The sequence below is a fragment of the Apium graveolens genome, chromosome 1 (assembly GCF_009905375.1).
Source record: "Apium graveolens cultivar Ventura chromosome 1, ASM990537v1, whole genome shotgun sequence".
Classification (NCBI taxonomy): Eukaryota; Viridiplantae; Streptophyta; class Magnoliopsida; order Apiales; family Apiaceae; genus Apium; species Apium graveolens.
The window spans coordinates 56,880,767-56,904,824 of NC_133647.1; the positions used below are offsets into that span (position 1 = coordinate 56,880,767).

At 36.0% G+C, this 24,058-nt stretch overlaps 1 protein-coding gene across 1 annotated transcript in view; it reads right to left on the reverse strand.

Annotated features, from left to right (window-relative positions):
• The window catches only part of LOC141671929 (dol-P-Man:Man(7)GlcNAc(2)-PP-Dol alpha-1,6-mannosyltransferase-like), a 236,559-nt gene that overhangs the window by 164,193 nt on the left and 48,308 nt on the right, over window positions 1–24,058 (reverse strand). Inside the window, exons 4-5 of the mRNA XM_074478418.1 lie at window positions 13,983–14,046; window positions 8,915–9,011 (exon numbers count right to left, since the gene is read on the reverse strand). Of these exons, the coding sequence (XP_074334519.1) occupies window positions 8,915–9,011; window positions 13,983–14,046 (161 nt within the window). The remainder of the gene's footprint in view (window positions 1–8,914; window positions 9,012–13,982; window positions 14,047–24,058) is intronic.

The following is a 24,058-nucleotide window of genomic DNA, read 5'->3' on the forward strand; positions in this document are numbered from 1 at the left end:
CAAGTTTATTTACCAATTTTGTAAAAGTAGCTTCACATAATGGTTTTGTGAAGATATCTGCTAGTTGTTGATCTGTTGGAACAAAGTGCAATTCCACTGTACCGTCATCCACATGTTCCCTGATGAAGTGGTACCTGATGCTGATGTGCTTTGTCATAGAGTGTTGAACTGGATTACCTGTTATAGCCATAGCACTTTGATTATCACAGTAAATAGGGATTTTGAAATATGTTAACCCATAATCCAGTAACTGATTCTTCATCCAAAGAATCTGTGCACAACGGCTTCCTGCAACAATATACTCTACTTCTGCAGTTGATGTGGAAATTGACTTTTGTTTCTTGCTAAACCAAGAAACCAATCTTTCTCCAAGAAATTGGCAGCTTCCACTTGTGCTTTTCCTGTCAATTTTGCAACCTGCAAAATCTGCATCTGAGTAACCTATTAGTTTAAAATCTGATTCTCTGGGATACCACAATCCCAGATCAGCTGTTCCTTTAAGATACTTGAAAATTCTTTTCACAGCTGTTAAGTGAGGTTCTCTTGGATCTGCTTGAAATCTTGCACAAAGACAGGTAGCATACATGATATCAGGTCTACTAGCAGTTAGATAGAGTAGAGAGCCAACCATACCTCTGTAATCAGTAATATCTACTGATTTACCAGTATCCTTGTCCAGTTTTATTGCAGTGGTCATGGGAGTGGATGCACTTGAACAATTTTGCATTCCAAATTTCTTCAGCAAGTTTCTGTTGTACATAGGTTGACAAATAAAAGTGCCTTCTTCATTCTGCTTGACTTGAAGGCCCAGAAAATAGCTAAGTTCCCCCATCATACTCATCTGATACCTTGACTACATCAGTTTGGCAAACTTTTTGCAAAGTCTGTCATTTGTAGATCCAAAAATGATATCATCAACATAAATCTGGACCAGAAGTAAGTCCTTTCCATGGTTGAGGTAGAACAGTGTTTTGTCTATTGTTCCTCTGTTAAATCCACTTTCCAGAAGAAACTGAGCTAAAGTCTCATACCATGCTCTAGGAGCTTGCTTAAGTCCATAAAGTGCTTTATCTAGCCTGTAGACATAATCTAGATATTTGGAATCAACAAAGCCTGGAGGTTGTTCAATATATACTTCCTCCTCCAATTCTCCATTGAGAAAAGCACTTTTCACATCCATTTGAAAGACAGTAAACTTTTTGTGAGCAGCATAAGCCAAAAATATCCTTATGGCTTCTAACCTAGCAACTGGTGCAAATGTTTCATCATAATCAATTCCCTCCTGTTGAGAATATCCTTTTGCAACCAACCTTGCCTTATTCCTTGTACTTATGCCATCACTGTCAGTTTTGTTTCTGAATACCCACTTTGTACCAACAACAGATCTATTCTTTGGTCTTGGTACTAGGGTCCGGACTTTGTTTCTTTCAAATTCATTTAACTCTTCCTGCATTGTTTGCACCCAATCAGCATCTTGAAGAGCTTCTTCCACATTCTTTGGCTCAGTCTGAGAAAGAAAAGAATTATAAAGACATTCATTTGAAGTACCTGTTCTAGTTCTGACATCTGCATCAGGATTTCCAATTATCAAATCAGGTGTATGTGATTTAGTCCACTTCCTTGCAGATGGAAGGTTTTCTATAGAACTGGATGCTCCCCCATGATCCATGCTGACTTCATTTTCATTTTCTGATGCTCCCCCTGAAACTATGCTCTCTGAGTTGGATTCTTCAGAATTTAGATTTTCAGTACTATCAGAACTTGGCTTATCAGAACTTGATGAATCAGAACTTGAAGAGCCAGATTTATGTTCTGATGCTTCTTCTGATATGGTAAGATCTTGAGTATGCTCCCCCTGCATAGGTGCATCTTCCTTTGGCGTAGTCACCACAGTTTCAATAACATCAGAGTTTAATCCATCAGAGTTTGTAGTATCAGGACTTAGATTGTCAGGATTTTCAGTATCAGAATCTGAGTCTTCATTTTCAAATCTCAGCTGATCATGATCAATAAAATCTTCAAGTCCAGTAATTTTCTTGTCATCAAAAGAGACATTGATAGATTCCATGACCACTCTTGTTCTCAAATTATAGACTCTGAAGGCTTTTGTGGAAAGTGGATATCCAACAAAGATTCCTTCATCAACTTTTAGATCAAATTTGGATAGCTGTTCAGGATGAGTCTTGAGAACAAAACACTTGCATCCAAATACATGAAAATACTTCAGATTTGGCTTCTTTTTCTTCACCATCTCATATGGTGTCTTTCCTTGTTTGTTAATGAGTGTTGCATTTTGAGTAAAACAAGCAGTCTGCACAGCTTCAGCCCAGAAATAGGTTGGAAGCTTTGCTTCTTCAAGCATTGTACGTGCAGCTTCAATGAGAGTTCTATTCTTCCTTTCAACAACTCCATTTTGTTGTGGAGTTCCAGGAGCAGAGAATTCCTGCTTAATTCTATGGTTTTTGCAGAACTCTTCCATTATTAAATTCTTGAACTCAGTGCCATTATCACTCCTTATTATCTTCACAGAATCTTTGACCAATTTATCCAGTTGTTTGACATGATCAATCAAGATAGATGCAGTTTCACTTTGTGTGTGCAAGAAATACACCCATGTGTATCTGGTGAACTCATCCACTATGACCATAGCATATTTCTTCTTTGCAATAGACATGACATTTACTGGACCAAATAGATCAACATGTAGAAGGTGATAAGGCTAAAGAATTGATGATTCAGTCTTGCTCTTGAATGAAGATTTTCTTTGTTTGGCCTTCTGACAAGAATCACAAAGGCCATCAGGAGCAAATACTGACTTTGGCAGTCCTCTCACAAGATCTTTCTTGACCAACTCATTTATATTGTTAAAATTTAAATGAGAGAGTTTCTTGTGCCAATTCCAGCTTTCTTCAATTGATGCTCTACTCATCAGGCAGATTGCAGAACCATCAGTACTTGTTGAAAGCTTAGCTTCATAAATGTTACCACGCTTGTATCCTTTCAGAACAACTTTGCCTTTAAATTTACTCACAACTTCACAGTGTTCTTCAAAGAAATCAACATGATAACCTCTGTCACAGATTTGACTTATACTCAACAGATTATGTTCAAGTCCTGAGACCAGAGCTACTTCTTTAATGATGACATTCCCAAGATTGATATTGCCATATCCCAAAGTTTTTCCAATGTTGCCATCTCCATAAGAAACACTTGGGTCAGCTTTCTCCACAAAATCTGATAGCAGGGCTTTATTTCCAGTCATATGTCCTGAACATCCACTGTCCAGAACTAAGATATTTTTCCTGTTGCCCTGCAATCACAAAGACCACTAATGATTAATTTTAAGGACCCAGACTTGCTTGGATCCTTTGGCCTTATCAAGTTTGTTAACATTTGCAGCGGATTTAGCATCAGAGTTTATGTTAACATTTTTCTTATCAGAACTTACACTATCAGACTTTGAATCAGAATTTACACTAGAAGGAACAAGGGAAACTTTCTTTAAAGAAGGTTTTATTTGATAATATTCATAGTACAAACTATGATATTCCTTACAAGTATAAATGGAATGCCATAAACTACCACAATGAAAACAAGGATTTTGTGGCGTATATCTAACAAACTGACTCTTAACTCCTGACTTTGAAGGTAAGGAGTTTATGTTCTTATTCTTCCTGCAAAAAGAGGCCAGATGATTAGAATTTCCACAGTTATGACACGTTTTCCTAGGAGCTTTAGGAACAGGCTTATAATCATTGCTTTTATTCACACCTTACTTTCCATTCCTATTTTTCCTAGGTGATTTTACCTTATTTGCGTTCTTAACATCTTTCAGCTTATGCTTAAGCTGCTTCTTAGTCATTAAACCTATATTTACTTCAGCTGTCTTTTCTTGTTTAAGTTTGTCAGAAGTTAATCCCTCTTTAACTTCTGATTTCTCATTATCAGACTTTACAGTTACAAACTTAACAGGTTTTAACTTTGGCTTTTGCTTAACAACAGGCTTAATTTCTACAGTTCCTTTATCATTCTTATCCTCTCCATAACCTAAGCCCTATTTCTAATTTTCACTACTTAGCAAATTTTGAGTTGTTCTGCCAGAGTTAGTCCAAGTCCTGATAATCTCTCTTTCCTTTTCTAACTCAGTTTTTAGAGATTCATTCATTTTTAGCACTTCATCCCTAACATAAAAAGCATCATCTCTATCCTTCTGAGTTTGATGAAACATAAGTAACTCTTTTTCTAAGAAATCATTTCTTTTCTTAAAAGCAAGATTTTCAGAAGTTAATCTTTCATATGTTAAAGTTTGATCTCTATAACTAACAAACATGGTTTTAAGATATCTTCTCAACTCATTAATATCATCAGTATGAAAAGCATAAGTAGTCTGAGGTACCTTTAATTCAGCAGCTTCAGAACTGCTTTCAGCACTTGCTTTATCAGCATTTGCCATCAAAGCATAATTCTCCTCACTTTCAGAGTCTGAGGTATCTGTCCAGCTTTTCTTCTTTGTGACAAGAGCCTTGCCTTTGTCACCCTTCACTTTCTTGCAATCAGGAGATATGTGGCCTTTCTCCCCACAATTATAGCATTTGACATTGGTATAATCTCCTCTATCAGACTTTCCTCCTCTGCCCTCAGATCTTCTGAAATTCTTCTTATCAGAACTTGTGCCTTTCCTGCAAAACTTATTTCCCTTCCTGAACTTCATGTATGCAATCTTTGTGATCCCTTTCACCATAAGAGCACACAGCTTCATCATCTCCTCATCAGCATCAGTCTCAAGCAAGCTTTCAGAATCTGAGTCATCATCACTTTCAGAACTTGATGACTCAGTATCAGACTTTGTGAAAAGAGCTTTACCCTTGTCTTTCCTTGAGGTAGCTTCCTTGGGGGATTCTTCTTCAGCCTGAAGAGCAACTGTCCTTGACTTTCCTCCTTTCCTCTTGCTTCTTTGTTCCATCTCAAGTTCATGAGTCTTGAGCATTCCATAAATTTCATCAAGAGTTGTTTCATCAAGATTGTAGTTGTCTCTTATTGTTGTTTCCTTCAAATCCCAGCATTCAGGAAGAGCTAACAGGAATTTGAGGTTTGAATCTTCAAGATCATACTCCTTATTAACCAGTGACAAATCATTCAAGAGTTTGACAAATCTATCATATAAATCAGTCAATGACTTATTAGCCTTTGAGTCAAAGTGTTCATACTCTTGAGTGAGTATTGTCTTCCTGTTCTTCTTAATTGTATCAGTTCCCTGACACCTTGTTTCCAGAGCATCCCATATCTCCTTTACAGTCGTGCAATTAATTACCCTGTTTGACATTACATTATCAATGATACTATGCAGTAAGTGTCGTACCTTAGCATCCTTAGCAATTGATGCGATATCTTCAGCAGTATAATCACTCTTCTCCTTTGGTACAGTCTTTGCTGCTTCACCTGCAACTGCAACTGCGAGCTTGGTTGGTTTGTGAGGTCCTTCCTTGATTCTATCAAGATATTTTGGATCTGTAGCTTCCAGAAACATGGTCATCCTCACCTTCCATATGGCATATTTAAATGGTCTCAGTATGGGAATTCTGATGGTCTCATACCGACTTTGGATTTGTGTCTTTGGAGGTTCTTCAGTTTTGTTAGGCTTAGTTGGAGTTTCTGTGTCAAACATGATTGTGTTTGGATCTTAAACTGTATGTGCGTTAACAGATAGGCTCTGATACCACTTGTTAGGTCACACACACACTGTAGAGGGGGTGAATACAGTGTAAAGTACAATCAAATCGAACTTTTATAACTTAAGTAACATAAAACAAACTTTATTGAAACAATAAACTCTGTTACAGTATGGAACTGTTACCTCTCCGTGATGAACAAATATCACGAGAGCTACTAGGGTTACAATTAATAATCTTCTCGAATATGATAAGACTTATAGTGTAAACCTTATGTCTGTGTTTATATACTACACAGTTACAAGATAATCGCTAATTGATATGGAATATAATTCTGCTTCCTAAAATATATCAATCAGATATCTTTTCTTCCAAGTATTCTATTCTTCATAGAATTCCTTCTTCATGCATATCTCTTCTTATGTTTTCTCGATCTTCTTTCCTTTAATCAACTGATGTCCTTATCAGAACATCCTTCAGTACTTAAGTTCTGATATCCATCTTCTGATGATTATCTCCTGATAATATAAGTACTGATATCCTTAAGTCTTGACTTCCAGTAAGTACTGATTTATCCTGTTTAAGTAAGATCTGAAAACTAAACATAAATCATATTAGCCATGACATTATCAAATATATCTAACACAGTTAAAATTTTAAACCCCATCCCGGGGACCATAACACAAACCATGTGTACTTAGAAAAATTTTATCCAGTTAAAATTTTAAACCCCATCCCGGGGACCATAAACCATGTGTACTTAAAAAAATTATTCAGTTAAAATTTTAAACCCCATCCCAGGGACCATAACATAAACCATGTATACTTAAAAAATTTATTCAGTTAAAATTTTAAACCACAACTCGGGGACCATAACACAAACCATGTGTACTTTGAAAAATTTTATTCAGTTAAAATTTTAAACCCCATCCCGGAGACAATAACACAAACCATGTGTACTTAGAAAAATTTCGACGAAAGAAAGCAAAACCAAATGCAGAAAGGGAAATATATTTACATATATACCCAGGGCAAATCAAGCCCCGGATCAAATTCAAACCAGAGTCACACGAAATTCAAATAACAAGTCTAAAAGCCACTAGGGCTAAGTCTGAAGAACAAATTACAAGGCACGAAGCTTGGGTCTTCATCCTTCAGTTCTCGGGAGGGGGACGAGTCTTTTCGCGGACCTCTCCGGGAGGCGGAGGCGGCTGCGTCCCGGAGGTACCCACTTCAGTGGCTTTGGCCTCCTCATGACGAAGCTCTTCGGTGAGGTACAGCTCTATGAACCCATCCATATCACCATTCGGGTTCTCAGGCAGATAAGCAGAGGCAATGTCCCAGCAGATGTTGACCTTCTCGAAGATCTTGTTGTTCAGCTCTTCGTAGTAGGCTGGAGTACCCCGGAAAGACTCAAGGACCTCCTCCGCTCGGGGCCTAGAAGCAAGTTCCTTCTTCAAGTTCTCCACCTCCGCCCGGAGGGATCCAACCATCTGCTCAGCAGCCTCCCGAGCCTTCATCGCCTCAGCAACAACCTTCTTATGCTCACGGGATTCTCTCTCCTTCACCTCCCAATACTTGGTGAAGGTTTCCTTCTCACTAGCCAACTCCTTCACCGCGACCTTATTCTTAGCCGCCCTTATGCGGTAGTTATGAAGAATGGTAGAGCAGCCGCTGATCCGAGTATTAGCCTGAAAAATGATGACTCAGTACTGATGCAAAGGGAAAAAACAGATAATAAGGGAACACTCTTACCTGTGAAACATCCCGAACAAGATGATCAAGGAAGGTATCCAGATCCTCCTTGGAATAGCACTCGAATTCAACAGTGGAGGCATAGTTTTTGAACATCTCGTTACGACGATCATCCAGAGTCATTCGGGCTAAGAGGTTCTTCAACGCATCCTACCAGGAAAACTATACATATTTTTGAATAGCTCCTTCTTCCCTATTCTTCTTTTTCAAGAAACCCCATTTCTTATTCTCACACCGGAGTTGTCGGGGGAAACAACCCCCTCCGGTTCTGTTTTGCAGAGTCCCCTACCAAGCATGTTAACCTCACTCCGGTTGCCACGTGGATAGGGCTCTAGTGTATGTGAGAGAGGAGAAGACCCGGGAAGATATAGAGTTATCACATAATTTGCATGGAAAAAATAAATAACTATTTTTATAATACAACGAAGCGGTTTAGCACATAGTCCATAACAAAAATTAATTTAAAATGCAATAAATGTCTTTACTAAGTACAGAAACTATATGAAAAGTTGACTTTGAATCACCATAATTAAGAAATAAATCAGTGACTTTTTTAGTATGTAAATATCTTGGGCTTATTCCCCTAGATTTTGTCATTACTGTTATAATCTCCACCCAAAAACGTGTTTTTAGTTTTCACATAAAGACTACTGCCTCAAGGTACGCAACCTACATGTGATCTCCATTTGGTTATTTGCTTGTCAATTTAAAAATCTGGGAAAGTCAGAACATACGAAGTGGTCTTGCAAAATCTCCAAAACCATTTAATACAAACTTGAAAAGAAAATCTTTTAGATAAAACAATATCTACAAATAATTTTACTGGTCCAGTAGATTAAAATTCGATCCCTAAACTTGCGAAAGTACCAAGATGACCTCGTGGGTTACTACCAGTAATTTCAGCGTTTTGACTTGCAACTAGTACGAGATATAATATTCCAAAACATATTCGAGCAGCAAACAAGACGGAAGAGCAGAGCAACATAGATTTGATAAATTTTTTGCTTATCAGTTGCACAATTCTGACTGTTGGTAAACTCACCGCAAAGAGAGGATATGCAGCAAGCAAGTAGCGTGGAAGCGCGGAACTGAAGTATCAGGGGAAGGAATGTGTCTAAAATAGCATATTAAGGATGAAAAATTGTATGTACTACGGAAAGATGATATCTTACAACAGATTAGTCATCAAAATTTTTTGTAAAATTTGACTTTATGTGATATACAATAATGTCAGTACTTACAGCCAAGGTAAACATTTCTCATCAACTTAAGCTTTATTGTGTAATATACAACAATGTAAGTATTTAACAACCAAAGTTAGAATTTCTCATTAACTTATACTTATACCACAAAGATGATTTGGATTAGACATTGAACTTTATCAAATCCGCTGGCTAATTTGACATAACCTTGTTATCGTTTTAAAATCATGGCAGAGATGGCATAGAATTTATATATATATATATAAAAGAAAAAAGGATACAACCCACTCAGAACTCCTATTCAAAATAGAATTGAACCAAAAAACTTCGAATTCAGGCCACAATGGCTTCCTCCATATAAACGAATCAACCAACACCGTAAGACCTGCATACATAAAAAGCTTTAAATCAAATGATGTCAAGCATGGTTCCTGTGTGATTACCGTCTCCACCTCTATGGTCATATTGACCATTATAAACATAGATCATACCATTTTAGCATTCATTGTCATGCAAAGATAAGTTGTTGAGAATGAGAAGTTATACATACATTATCTACTAGTACTCAAAAAGGTTTTGCAAACTTTAAAAATTCTCAAACTTTATATATAGGGGAACGTCCAGGGAACATGTTTGCCCTGCACCATTTGGTTCAGTTCAACAACAAAGATTAAACTTTCGTAACCTGAAGAGTGCTTCAATTCCATGCCTAAAAGTGTAGAAGAAAAAGTTCTTGCGGTGCCGAATAGGAACGTATACCAAGTATTAAGTTTATAACCAGGTAAAATGGCTATTTGGTCATAGTCACTAGTAACTTCCAAGTGAGTCACCAAGTCAAAAAAGCTCTCAATCGCATCATAAACTTGTAATTATCTTGCAATCACATCACTAAGTTCAGAATACTTGCACCGCCGTTAAAATGTGTTGACCTTTAACGGAGACCGTTAAACTGTGTAACATCATCTTTAAATTTTCAAATTCATCACTGAATTATGTGTTAATTTTCTATTAGGTCACTTACTGGAAAAAAATTGAATATTAAAAATATAACAAACGAAAATTTTCAAATTCATCACTGATATCAATTATAACTATTAGAAAAATTGAATTTAGAAATAAGATATTTTAAATGTTTTATCAATTCTAAATTTATTAATATTTTAATTACACAGAAAACATCAACACTATTAATGGAGGAAACAAAATTACCGGGAAAAACATGTTATCAAAATATTTGTTCACTTGTATCGATTATAGGTATATGGGTATACACGAATTTAAATTTAGTTAAAGGGTAACAATTTAGAAAAAACTAAAAAAATTAAAATATAAATTAAATGGTTATGAAAATTTAAATTTAATTAAAGTGTAGTGCAACTATTCAGAGAAAAATTAATTAAACTGAAAATTTTGATATTTTTTTAAGTATATGAAATAAATGGGTATGTTCTATTTTAAACTTAGAGAATTTGTATAATATATCCCATATTTATAGGTTACTTTATAAATATGTTCCATTTTAGTTAGCAATTATAAATAAGTCCCACAGTTAAATTTTAACTCTTATATAACTCATATATATATAATTAATTAATATACATATTTTTCGTCTACTTGAATGAACTTAAATGTACCCAATAATATACATATATATTATTAAGTTAAAAAAGTCAAAAAATTTGAAAATGGGATATGTTTATAAATTATATTATAAATGAGATAAATTTGTAAATGGGGTTTTAAAATGGGACTTAATAATTAAAAACCCTTAAATTTAATATATTTTAAAACCAAAATTAGTTGATAACCTAATTGAAAATTGAGATAAAGTTAATGATCTAATTGAAAATTGAGATAAAGTTAATGACCAAATTGAAAATTTAGATGAACTTGAGAGTATGGCACGTCATTTTTCCGTTAGGGAATTTAACGGAACTAACGGTAATGATGAATTTGTAAGTTTTAAAATACTTTATGATTTGACTGAAAGCTTAACTTAGTGACTCAGTTGCAAGTTACTATTGACTACAGTGACCAAATAGCCATTTTAACCGTTTATAACCTGACCTACAAGCCACCAATAAATAAAATGCTTCCGTTTGCAAATTACATCTCTTCACGCGAAACACATCTCTTTTCATGCAACGCAGAATACATCTCCTTTTGTAATTAATAGTCATGGAAGATTTGATGATCTTGCTGATCCCACTCGTTCAATATTGGATCATACAGCTAGGAGATCATATAAAGAAAATATACCTATTGAGAAGAAGGGTATGGGAGGATGAGATGTACGCAGAAAGGTCGTCTCAAAAAAAACCCGTGCCCTTTGAATTTTTTTTCGGCAAGTTTGGAAATATAGTGAAAATTATAGAAAATTTGAAAGTTCACATATAATTAAAAAGTTTTAATTTTTTTAATAAAATGCAAAAAGGTAGATTGTATTATGTCTATGATCTTAATCACTATGATTATATCCTTTTTGTATATTTGGGATCGTCGTATATTAAATTCATGATTTAGTGGAAAACAGATGTAAGTAATAGAACAAAAAAGAGAAGGTACCAAGTAGATCCACCTGAACGCAAATGACACAACTTAGCGCCTAAAAAACGACATATAGAGGATGTTTGGTACAGCGTAATTTGCCTCATATAGGTGCAAAATAACCATATTTTTAGCAAGTGTATAATATAATGGAAAGTATGTAATGAATATAAGTTTGTATGAAAATATCTGAAAATTCTGAAATCAATGACGCCAATACTGTTGTTCCCACAACCACTTATCAAATCCCAGCCACTAAAATAAACCACTCTGAATCCCATTATGTCTAGATTACTACCATATGACTGAATGGGATGAATTTCTTGAGATGGTCGAAATCGGTGAGGATTTACGTGCGTGGGAGAGGCAAGATGGGTTACTTGACCGGTGACACTAAGGCTCCAGAGACAACTGAAGCCAATTACGCTCTTTGGGATGCAAAAAACTCCATGATTATGGCTTGGTTAGTAAATTCTATGATCGAAAATATTAGTGCTAACTATATGTGTTATTCAACAACAAAAGAATTATGGGATAAACAACTCAGATGTACTCTAATTAGAGGTGTACGCAGGTCGGGTTGGCCGGGTTTAAGACGTTTCGGCAACACAATCCGATTAAATCGGTTTTAAAATTTTTAACCCAACCCGTAATTAATTTTGCATATAAAACCTATGTAAATGGGTTGAATGTAAATGGGTTGTTACAGTAAAATATAATATTGATGGCAGTGTCGAAAGATACAAAACGAGTCTGGTGGCAAAAGGCTTTACTCAAACTTATAGCACCGATTATCAAGAGACCTTCGCACCTGTTGCTAAGTTGAAATCAGAACATATAGCCCTTATATTAACTTGACATAAAAAACGCATTTCTGAATGGGAAATTAGAAGAAGTGGTGTTCATGGAGTTACCTCCTGGTTTTGAAAGAAAATATGGATATGCAAAAGTATGTAGGCTGAAAAATTCATATACAACGTAAAGCAATCCTGACGAACCTGGTTTGGAGGAGGTTGTAAAACGACATGGCTATAAGCTGAGCCAGGTAAATGATATCATGTTCTACAAACACTCGAAGAGTGGAAAAAAACAATTATAATCGTCTATGTTGATGATATAAATTTTGACAAGAGATGATTACACAAAACTCCAAAATCTTAAAGGTCGGCTAGCAAAAGAATTAGAAGTAAAAGACCTTGGAAACCTCAAATATTTCCTTGGTATGGAATTTGCACGTTCTAAAAATGGGCTTGTCTCACAGCGCAAGTATGTTTTAGATCTTTTACATGAAACTGGTCTGCTCGGATGCAAACCTGCTGAAACACCTATGGAAGCCAATGTGAAGCTTCAGCCTGCAACCTTAGAAGAGCAAGTGAACAAAGAGCAGTTTCAATGACTTGTGGGAGAACTAATATGTTTTTCTGACACTCGGCCAGATATTGCATTTGCAGTTAGTGTTGTAAGTCAATTTATGCATAATCCTGGAGTTCAACATTTTGATGCTGTCAAGAGGGTGCTTCGGTACTTATAAGGTACACCAGGAAAGGGATTGTTGTTTAGTAAATGAGTTTCTTGGAATAGAAGTTTACACCGATGCTGATTGGGCAGGAGTGTTACGGATAGAAGATCAACTTCGGGATATTATACTTTTGTAGGAGGAAACTTAGTAACTTGGCGCAGCAGAAAGCAGAGCGTGGTGGCACGAAGTAGCTGAAGCTGATTTAGCGCAGTTGCACTTGGCATTTGTGAGATATTGTGGATTAATAGACTTCTGAAAGAGCTAAGGATGAGAACAAAATTACCAATAAAGGCATATTGTGACAACAAATCAGCAGTTTTGATAGCTCATAATCCAATTCTCCATGAGAGGACCAAACTTATAGAAATCTAAGACAACATGCTCTTCAATGCAGTCCACTCCTCATCCACTCCCTTCACCATTTACATCCTTTTTTATAAAAGAGAAGCCGGAGAATGGACTAGTCTGTATGCCGTATGTTCCCACTGGAGTCCGGATTGCTGAGACTCTCACCAAAGCATTACCAAGAAAATAATTTGAGAACTTAATTGGCGAGCTGTCCATGAAAGATATCTTCACTCCAGCTTGGGGGGATGGGGGAGGAGTGTAGAAAATATGAATCAAATCAGAAATGATTGGGAAGTTATTGTACATTAGCTGTAATATTTGTTTCCTAGTATAGAGACAACGTTCCCTGATTCTTAGGGATTGTTCTTAGTTGATTCTTAAGAATTAGTTTTAAATTAGAATAACTAACAGGCCTGTATATGCCTACTTATCTCCCTATTATATGAATACATAAGAGAGTTGAACTTAAGTTGATAGAAACCCAGGGACTAATAGCCTAACAACTAAAATAGAACTCTTCAACCACATACACAACTTATAAATTATATAAAGATATTCAAATGATTTTATAATGAATAAAATCTGAAACAATAATAATTACTCAGCCTCATTCAAGTACTCATAACTGATTTGGCAGTAGTTTAAAATTGTGTATTAGTCAGTTAAAGGCTATATAGCTTTAAGTTATAAAAACCATATGTGCACTTTGGTAATGAGTCGGACAGTCGGTTGTAACGACAATTCATACAAGCATCGTTAGCTTTTTAAACTAAACATGTTCAATAAGTTTTGAGTTGAAAAAATAAACCACTTGAGTTTGACAATCTGGAGCTGTACCCATCATATTAGATATTGCATGACCTAGGGAACTTGGGGAAAAGATGAATTAATTAGCTAGTAGAACATGTAGCAACTGGCATTAGAAATATGTAAAACACAAACCTATGGAGAACAAGGCAGCTCCAACGCAGTACCTGAATGCTTTCCAGAATGAAATTGACTTGATCTGCAATAAATATGAGGATCATCATTCTAGCAAGAAAAACTAAATAAAATAGGAATGGCTCTTGGAATAGGCATAGACACTAGGTGATCACTATTACAAGCATGCTACAAGAAACTGGAGATCAAATGCGTTGATAATCAACTTGATGCTAGTCAAGAATCCATGCAAGCAACATTTGATATTTTTAACGATTAGACGTCAATGTGAAAAAACAAATAGGACTGACAGGAACAATAGTAAAACAGGAGGCTGGGAAACATTAAATTGAGGATAAAGAAGCTTCTCATTATCAACATTTATATCTAAATTCAGTGAAGATTACTTTTGATGATATACGGAGTTGTCAATTACAATTTTTCCAACATATGGCTTCAAGGTATGTATAGGGGATGTGAGCTTAATGCACAAACCACCAAATAGAGTAATTAATCCATCTTGGCCATTTCAGATCAATCATATCATTCTTTACGTTCCTTTGTTGTCCAATAGAATAACCTCAAAGAGCAAAAGTAATACATCAAGTTGAAATTTTCAAATTCCAAGTTCTTAGGGATCTTATTAAGAAAACATGTTACTACGTTGTGGCATGGTCCAAACTATAAAATCCTGAATGTATGAAGCCTTTGGGTTTGTGCTCAGAGGTCAGTTTTCCACATTAACAAGGCTTGATGAACATTTATCATAAGTTGGTTGTTCGTAATGAGGAAAGGTTTTGTTTCTTGGCTGGAAGGTGTAGAGAAGTTTTGCTATCAGTATGACATAAATTTTATAGAAAAGACGGCGAAAGGGTTTAAAGGTGGGGATAAAAGTTATCTCTGAGGAAAATGGGTAGAAACATAAATAAATTCTCAGATTAATTGCACACTAATAAATTTAAAATCTTAATAATATTCTATTATTACATCTCCTTCTATAAAAGCAAAACCTTATCTTACATAATAAGAAACTAATCCTAATAATTATCTAGATCCTTAATACTCCCGTCTCAAAGTGAATGAGTCACTTCTTCGTGCACACTTAAAGACATGCAAAACAGGTACTTGTATAGAATACCTATTTTCATAACTTTTGTTTTGTACAAATTTTTGCAAGCCTCGGAATGCGTGCACAATGAAATGGCTCATTCATTTTGGAAACAAAGTGAGCATATAACTCTTAGCAAGATCATTCATTTTTGAAATAAAGAGAGTATATTACTCTTATCATATATCTAAATTTCTTGCAAATAGTCATCATATATCTATATTTCCTGCTCCGTATTAATTATGTGAACTATTGCACAAAAAGAAAACTAGTCTACTTCAATTTAAGATATAAGAACATTTTGCAGAATTAATTACTACAACTAGCTCCTAAACCCGTGCAAGGTACGAGAATTCTTATCTATTAAATTTTAAATATTTTAATATTTATTAAATATATATTTTATAAATATTTATAACTGAAAAATATGAGTATATTTATAAAAAATATGTAAGAACATGTAATATTCAAAGTGATTGTAGTATAAAGGAAAACATTATTTTAATTTTCTTTATTGAACATTATACTCTTTAAACTAAATGATTTGAATTAACTACGCAATAAGAATTGATCCAAATCATTGAAGTAGAGCATGATTATTAGTAATGATGGTAGCTAAACATTTCATACCGAGATGTTTCTAGTTTTTAACGGTAATGAAAATTTTAAAATTATCGTGAAATGAGCGATGGTCGTTATGTGCGTTGTTTTAGAGTTTTTTTATCTTCTCACCATGTTCAAATATCAGCGGTATTAATTACTTCCCCATGCAATTCATGGGCATACTTGACGTAACATATTATGTGCTTACGGGGTATAGATTGATTCTAAATTATTTATTCATAAATATGATTTTATGTTCATAATTTTTAACTAATTATCGATTCATAGGGAATGATCCTCTACTCTTATTATAAGATCGTAAATGGATATACATATATTTTGGTAAAGAGAAAAATCTTTTTCTTCAAATATTTTCGTCTCAAATCTATTTCTTTACGACCTCCTTTCATAGACGACTAAAAAAAGTACTGAGTTATTTGTGTACCGGCCTATCCCCTTATCATTTTGCTCCTGTTGGGATTAACATGATTATTTGATTGTTTTGTAATATAAATTATACGTCAATTTTAATGGTAAAAAAGTAATCAACCAAATTACCAAGATAATGAAAATGGAGGGTAATCAATTGACTTGTGAATTACATATGTGTTGAAAATTTGTGAAGGGTTTGGTTCAGTCGGTTTGTATGTGGTTTAAAAAATATTAAAACCAAACCGCAACCATATTATCGGATCGGTTTTTATTCGGTGTGGTTATTAATTGGTCCGGGTTTACTCATTCCTAGAACAATCACAAACATGTACAATAAAATCTCAATGAATGAATACATTCGGGAATGTAATTTTTTTTATTCACCGAGATTATTAATTTATTTGATGAGTTTATTTATTTATCGAATGTTCGTCTATCGATATCGTATATTTTATGCTTATGAATATTCTACATTATATTTTTATAAAATTAGTATAAAGAGGCTAACATGGTTCGATGGTTACAGAGAAAAATATATTTTTAAAATTACTATGATTAGAAGATCATGCTTCAGTTCGTTGATTAGAATAATTTAGCTATGTTACACAAAAAATTTGGGTTTAAAACGAAATTTTTTATTAAAGTTGTCTATGAACACTAAATTTAATTATAAATAGAAAGTTGTACAATTAAAATATATATACTGTAATAACTCGAATTTTTGAGACCCTGTAAAACGTTTAATGAATAGTAACCCCGACAGACAGGAAAAACTTTTGAGCCCACACTATATAGTGCATAAGAAAATGAGTTTTGGAATCGATATTACGACTATACGTACCAAGTGAGTATATGTAAACGCTATTAGTTTTCGAAGAAAACGAACTTTGAAAAATGACCGTAATTACGACTTATCAAGGACTACGGGAATCACAATATAATTACGAGATTAAAATCCTACGGATTTATATTCAATTAGGATAAATAAAAATATAAGGAATAGAAACGAAAAGAATTACATTGCGAACCATTTACGAATAAGTATTGCGGAGAACGTTTAAGTAATCGAGCGAACGCGTAAACGATTAATTAAACGTAATGCACTAACTAAACTATGGTAAGGAAGTAACCATGGTTACTTCATCAAATAGTGAGCTAACCCTAGGATGACCAAGCTAGCTAGCAAATAGTGTGCTAAGGAGCTAACCTTGTAGTTTAGCTTGTAAGCTAGCAAGCTACAAAGATTTGTCCATGGATTTGGAGTCAAGGAATAAACCTAAGCTATCCTAGGAAGAATAAAGATCAACTTGTAAAGATATCAAGTCACCTTCCAAGAAGCAACCTAGAAATCATCCAAGAGAAGCAACCAAGTGCTATAAATACCCCCCTCCCCACCCCAATTTAGCTCCATTCGGCTATTTTGAAGAAAAAAAGGGAATTGCAATTCAAAACTCCAAGCTCTAGTTCTTGTAAAATCACACAATTATTTCCCAAGCCTCCTAGCAACTAAAATAAGGTAAGAAAAATCTTTCATCTCTTTTTATCAAGGTTTGATGGGTGGAATAAATTCAAGAAACTCATTAGTGAATAGTGTGAATAGTAACATTTTTTTGGTTTCTTGATTTTAATGGTGGTTTTAGGTTCCAAAAATCATACCAAGCACTTCCAAGCCTCCACCATCCTCAAGAAAACATCTCAAGCTTTCAAGAAAGGTAAAAATCTTTGGCCTAACTTTATTTAAGGTTCATGTTTAAGATCCATTTAGTGGGTGTTAGTAATCCTAGCTTACTAAGTGTTGTTGATATTTTGATGATTAAGTTAAGTAGATTTAAGGTTGGTTGTTGTTGCCTCAAGAACATGATGAGAGGAGTTTGTGTGTTGATGATGATATGATGATTGTTGGTGGTTGTGTTGATAGTTAAGGTGTAAGCGAAACCCCGATCGTAAATGTAACTTCATTAAAATCAACAAACCGTAACTTTAAGTTTCTGCAGAAAGTCTCGAAGTTTTAAACTGTAGATTCTTGAGAAATATCCTTTTTTTAAGATGGACAATGTTATAAGGATTGTTTAGGCGCTTGAATCGCTTAATTCCGATTTACGGATCAAAAGTTATGATCGTTTTAGTAAAAGTGTTTTATGTGACAAAAACTGCTACGAATCACGAACTTTGAAAATATAAAGGATAGACTTAAAAGTATTCGTAAATCATGAAATTTTTACAGAGAGTAAAATGTGGAGTTTCCTAACTGTCATAAAAATTTCACGTGAAAATAATGATTTCTCAATTTTATAAATATGTCGGAGCCGAGACCGCGCGAGTAGAAACCGTAAGAATCCTTAAGCGGAGCCGACAACGATAATGAGAATGAACTCAAGATACTTAGGAAAATGAAGTGACCATAAAGTGTTTATGACTTAAAATAAATGTTAAGGGTATTAGGAGTTGAGAGGGTGTATAATGAGTAGCACATGAGTGCGAGTTACCGTGAATTAGGACGGAACCTACCGAAATGAAATGTGTTTATGGTTATAGATTCCGAGCGGAACCTAGAGCATCCTCCACCTCGAGATACCCAGGCAAGTTTACAAACCCAACTCCATTTTACTGTTGTGTTGTGAAAGGATTGTTTTAATGTCATCGCATAAATACCATGTTTTCCATGATACGTAGTTGTTGAATTTTCGCATAATATAGCGATGTTGTACGATAAGTATATATCGTGAAATGATTATTTCGCTTTAAGCGTGACGTATTATATAAGACCGAGGGTCGGTCGGGGATTAAGATAAAACCCGGGAATCATTCCGGAGATATTATAGGACGGTTATACGTCCATAGTGGTACATTTTAAAGGGACTCATCGTCCACTTACGAAACATTAAAACACCTCGAACTTTTAAAACTATTTCCCAATGAGCATATTCCCTCAACTATATTTTATTGATTCGGATATTAAATATTATATACGTATTCCTTTATTATAGGAGTAGTATACTTCAACGTTATTGATTTCAAACCCGATTAATCATTATAGATTATTAATTATGTAAACACAAACTAGTTGAGGAATACTATTTAAATAAATATTTTAAAAGAATAACTCATTCGAGGTATGATTAATATCAATTATCATTTAATTATTTATAGACTACTATTTAATTAATGATTATTTATTTAAGGATTGTTATTGATTTAAAGATCATAGATCCTGATATACCTTTAGATTTAGAAGTATCATTCGAATAATTTCAGATCGTCGGTGAATATTATCCCGACTTATTATTATATTGAATATAGTTTCAAGAAGAAACTTTTCCCCTTATTAATTATCTGTTGACAACGGTCAACACACATCCCTAGTACTTCCTCCGAAATTCTCGGAAGTACGTATATACATATATATACACTTATATTTTAAAAAGATAAACTATCTCTATCAACAAGCAAAACGCTTGGGGAACTTCGATGTGGTTCAAGTTCCCGAGATTGATAGAATTCTGTTGAAGGACAATGGAGGGGTAGACTCTGGTACTACGTGTGCTGGATGGGCTACCAAAGGTACCGCAGGCGAAGGTACTTTGTGTACTCGGGAACTTGTGAAGTATGTGTATACCCGAAAATGGGACACGTAGCCCGAATGCGGCCAGGGTGATACCCGAGAGATGACGGTATTCGTCCTTTCACTAGTAAAGAAGGTTACTTTCCGTAGGACGACTGATCATCGTATGCGGTGGCTCCTGTGAGATGTCCAAAATCTTCCAATTGGAATTGATATGCGATACCGTAACCCAAGCCTAGGTGCTGGGATTACTATTAGGGTATTCGCTGGTTATAAAACCCCCTTAAAAGAATTATTTTCATAAGAAGGTGTGGGACACCAAGAAATCTACTCTTAAATAAAATATATATATAATATATGATGTTATTATATAGTCATTTTCATACTGTACATTATTATGCTGAGCATCTTAGCTCACACTTGTTTTCTTAAATTGACACAACACAACAGTGAATCAAGATGCCTGCCATGAGAACCACAGCCAGGAAACGGGTAGGAAATGGCCAGCTGTTCTATAGATTGTTTGGTGCAGTACCTCAGGTAGTCGAAATAAGCTGGATTAGTTTTCAGTTGTTTATAGTTCGTCTTATTTATAAGTATGGGTTATGTAAAATAAGAAATAAGAAACATATATTCGGCCGGCGGATTAACCTTACTTAAAGGTCACCCCCGGTAAGACTAATTACATTTGGGTTGTAATAAAATTTCTCTAGTAATGATGGTTTGTTTCCAAGACAATAACCTGTAGTGTGTGTGTTAAGTATGGGGTCGCGAAGCATGAGTATTTACATATTGTAGCGAAATGGTATCAGAGCCTTAGGTTATCAAATCTTGGAAACGATTGGATATAAAATATGTAGACCTAAGAATAATAAAACAATCAATTAGAGCTCAAGTCGAGTTCGTCGTCGGGCTACACGGGTAGTCTTGACTATTTTACCCTCAAAGGAATTCCAACTCTAAGTTAGTAACACCTTGCCTATTGTGTCAGGTACCAGTGGAGCCTAGTAGGGAGGTTGAACCTGTTGATGATTTGATGATTCCTGAGCATAACCCTATTCCCGAGCCAGAGAGCCCACGCATTGATGATTCAGACGATGACCCTGCTGAGGATGTCCTAGAGGAGGAGACTGAGCTTCCTGTCCCCGTAGCTAATGGCGTAGTATGGAGAGATGTAGAGATGTACCCACACCAGGCTATTCGCTCTCCTACACCACCCTCAGGGATCCAGAGCCCTATGTCCTATACTGATGACGATGATGAGGAGGCGATACGCGCACAGTTCGATGAGGTCCATGACATATCCTCTAGCGACCCGGACTCACCTCTACCACCACCGGCGACCAGGCATGTAGCCGTACACGACTGGGTAGTGAGTCAGCTTAACACTGAGATCACAGCGGCATCTGCCCGCATTGCTGAGTTACGCCAGGCACTGACAGCTGAGAGAGCTACCCGACTAGGATACCCCGGAGATTTCAGAGCTGCTTCCCCAGCCATAGCCAGTAGAGAGATCGATGGGATCGAGCTCCGTACCAGGGTTCAGATGACGATGACATCAGTGGGAGGATACATCCCAGTAGTCGATGCAGAGATGATGATTGCAGGAGCGATGAGGAGGGTGCGTGACCTCACTCGTAGTGATAGTAACTGAGAGATTAGTGATTAGATGTAGACCTTGAAGAAGGCTGAGTGACTTGTCACCAATTTTGATAGGATTGCTAGTAGTAGATAGCGTTCCTAGCCTTTCAGGGTACACGGCTTATGTATTTTCATTTCAGTATTTAGAACTAGCAGTGATAGATTGTAACCAGGCATGTATGAACTCGGCTAGTTGTTTCATTCCCAGGATATAACTGGGAGATATTATGAATATATATCTAAGCAGTTATTAAAGAATTGATGTCTATATTAATGCACTTTATAAAACCTGTTAAGTAATAAATGACATGCTTATATATGAATAAAATAACCTAACTATTATAATCATGTGACCAATTTTCCTTATCAGAATAATGCCACCCCGTAGAAGAGGAACCAGGGCACAGCCTGTAGAGTCTGTTAACCAACAACGAGGTGACCCAGTAGTAAATGAGGAGAGTGAAGAAGACATAGACTATAATGAATATGATGAGGAAGAATATGTAGAAGAAGAGGCTAAGGATACCCATCAGGGAGGGAACCCCGTAAATGAATTTATGGAACTGCTGAGAGCAAATCTGAACCAACAGCTTATTCCACCACAGCCCCTTGCTGCCCAACAGACTGCAGCTACTGTCTTTAGAGCCTTCAAATCCCTCAAACCCCCAGAGTTTCTAGGATCTGCTGACCCCGTTGAAGCACATGCCTGGCTCAAAGAGATAGAAAAGTCCTTCGAGATACTAGGAGTTGAGGAACAACATAAGACCATTTTCGCTTCTTACATGCTGAAAGGAGAAGCTAACTATTGGTGGGAGTCCAAACGAAACCTAGAAACTGATGTTGTGATCCCATGGGATAGATTTACCCGACTGTTCTTAGACAAGTACTTCCCTAGGTTTATGGAAACCCAGATGGAGATTAGATTTCTGGAGTTGAAACAGGATAAGATGACCGTGGCAGAATATGAGGCCAAATTTACTGAGTTGTCTAGATTTGTGCCTGAGTTTGTGAATACCGAAGAAAAGAAAGCGTGAAGGTTCCAGCTTGGTCTAAAACAATGGATACAGAACCGAGTAGCAGTGTTAGAGCTGACAGACTATGCCACCTTAGTACAGAAAGCCTCGATTGTTGAAGCTGATAGTGAGCAGACTGTGAAAGAAAAGGAGAATAGGAAGAGAAAGATAGGAAGCCAAGGAATAGGAACCGAAAATAGGAGCCTTCCAAGTAGGTTCATCAGGGGAGCGGTGTCCCAACCTGCAAGAGGCCCCGGATTCAGAAAGGCCCCAAGTGAGAGCGTTGGCCAGGGCGGCGGACAATCTAGGGCAACATTTCATAGCCAACCACGTGCCCCAATACCAGAATGTCAAACCTGTAAGAAGAGGCACCTTGGAGTGTGTAACCAGACAAGAGTCCCTCTGAGATGTTACCTTTGTGACCAAATTGGGCACCTTGCCAACTAACGTGTTTCCAATGAGGGAAGGTAGGACACATGAAGCGGGATTACCCAACGTTGATGCCCCCAGCCTCAGGAATGAGTAGAGCTGTATCTAACCGACCTCCAGCCGCTAGGACCTTCAACATAACTGTTCAGGATGCTGTCCGAAACACTGACGTGATAGCAGGTACCCTTTTGTTAAATTCCGAACATGCAAATGTCCTATTTGATTCTGGAGCAACCAAGTCTTTTATATCTCAAGATTTTGCTAGCAAGTTAAAACTTAATGACAGACCCTTACGTGAGGTATTACGAGTGGAAATAGCAAACAAAGAAATAATCCCTGTAAATCAAATATACCCTAAGTACAAGCTGAAATTAGAAGAGAAGATCTTCGAGGTCGACTTACTACCATTCGCGTTAGGAGAATTTGATGTGATCTTAGGAATGGATTGGTTATCCAGTAACGGAGCGCAAATAGATTGTGAACAGAAGAAAGTTAAGATAAGAGTGCAGAATGATAAAGAAGTAGTGTTTAAAGGTGAATGACAGAACCAGAAATTTTTGACCATGCTTCACGCAAAAAGATTGTTAAGGAAAGGTAATGAGGCCTATTTGGCTTATGTGATAGATACCCAGAAGGAAGTCCCCAACATATAGGGCATACCCATATTAAACGAATTCGAGGATGTATTTCCAGAAAACTTACCAGGATTGCCACCTGACAGAGAAATAGAGTTCGCTATAGAGTTAGCACCAGGGACGGCACCAGTATCCAAGGCCCCATATAGGTTAGCCCCAGTTGAGATGAAAGAACTAGCTTCTCAACTGCAAGAATTATTAGATAATGGAATGATAAGGCCCAGTGTGTCACCATGGGGAGCACCAGTATTATTCGTAAAGAAAAAGGACGGCAGCATGAGATTATGTATAGACTATCGAGAGCTGAATAAGCTGACTATAAAGAATAGGTACCCTCTTCCCAGAATTAACGACCTATTCGACCAACTCAAAGGAGCTTGTAATAACCCCAATTTTTGGGAAATTTTTGAAACCCTTATGAATAGTGTTTTTGCTGAATGAGAAAACTTTTCATGCCACACTATGTAGGGGTTCTGATATGGATATTCTGAGATTTTATTAGTACTTTATATGGGATATAAGTGTATGTAAAGATCGTCAGAATCCAAATCCGAACACTTTGATTTTTCCCGGAAATACACTAGATACAGAAAGATTTGAGAAAAAGGTAACAGGATAAAAAGGATTTAAATTAAAGGATTATAGGAGAGGATCATAAAAGGAATATAATATAT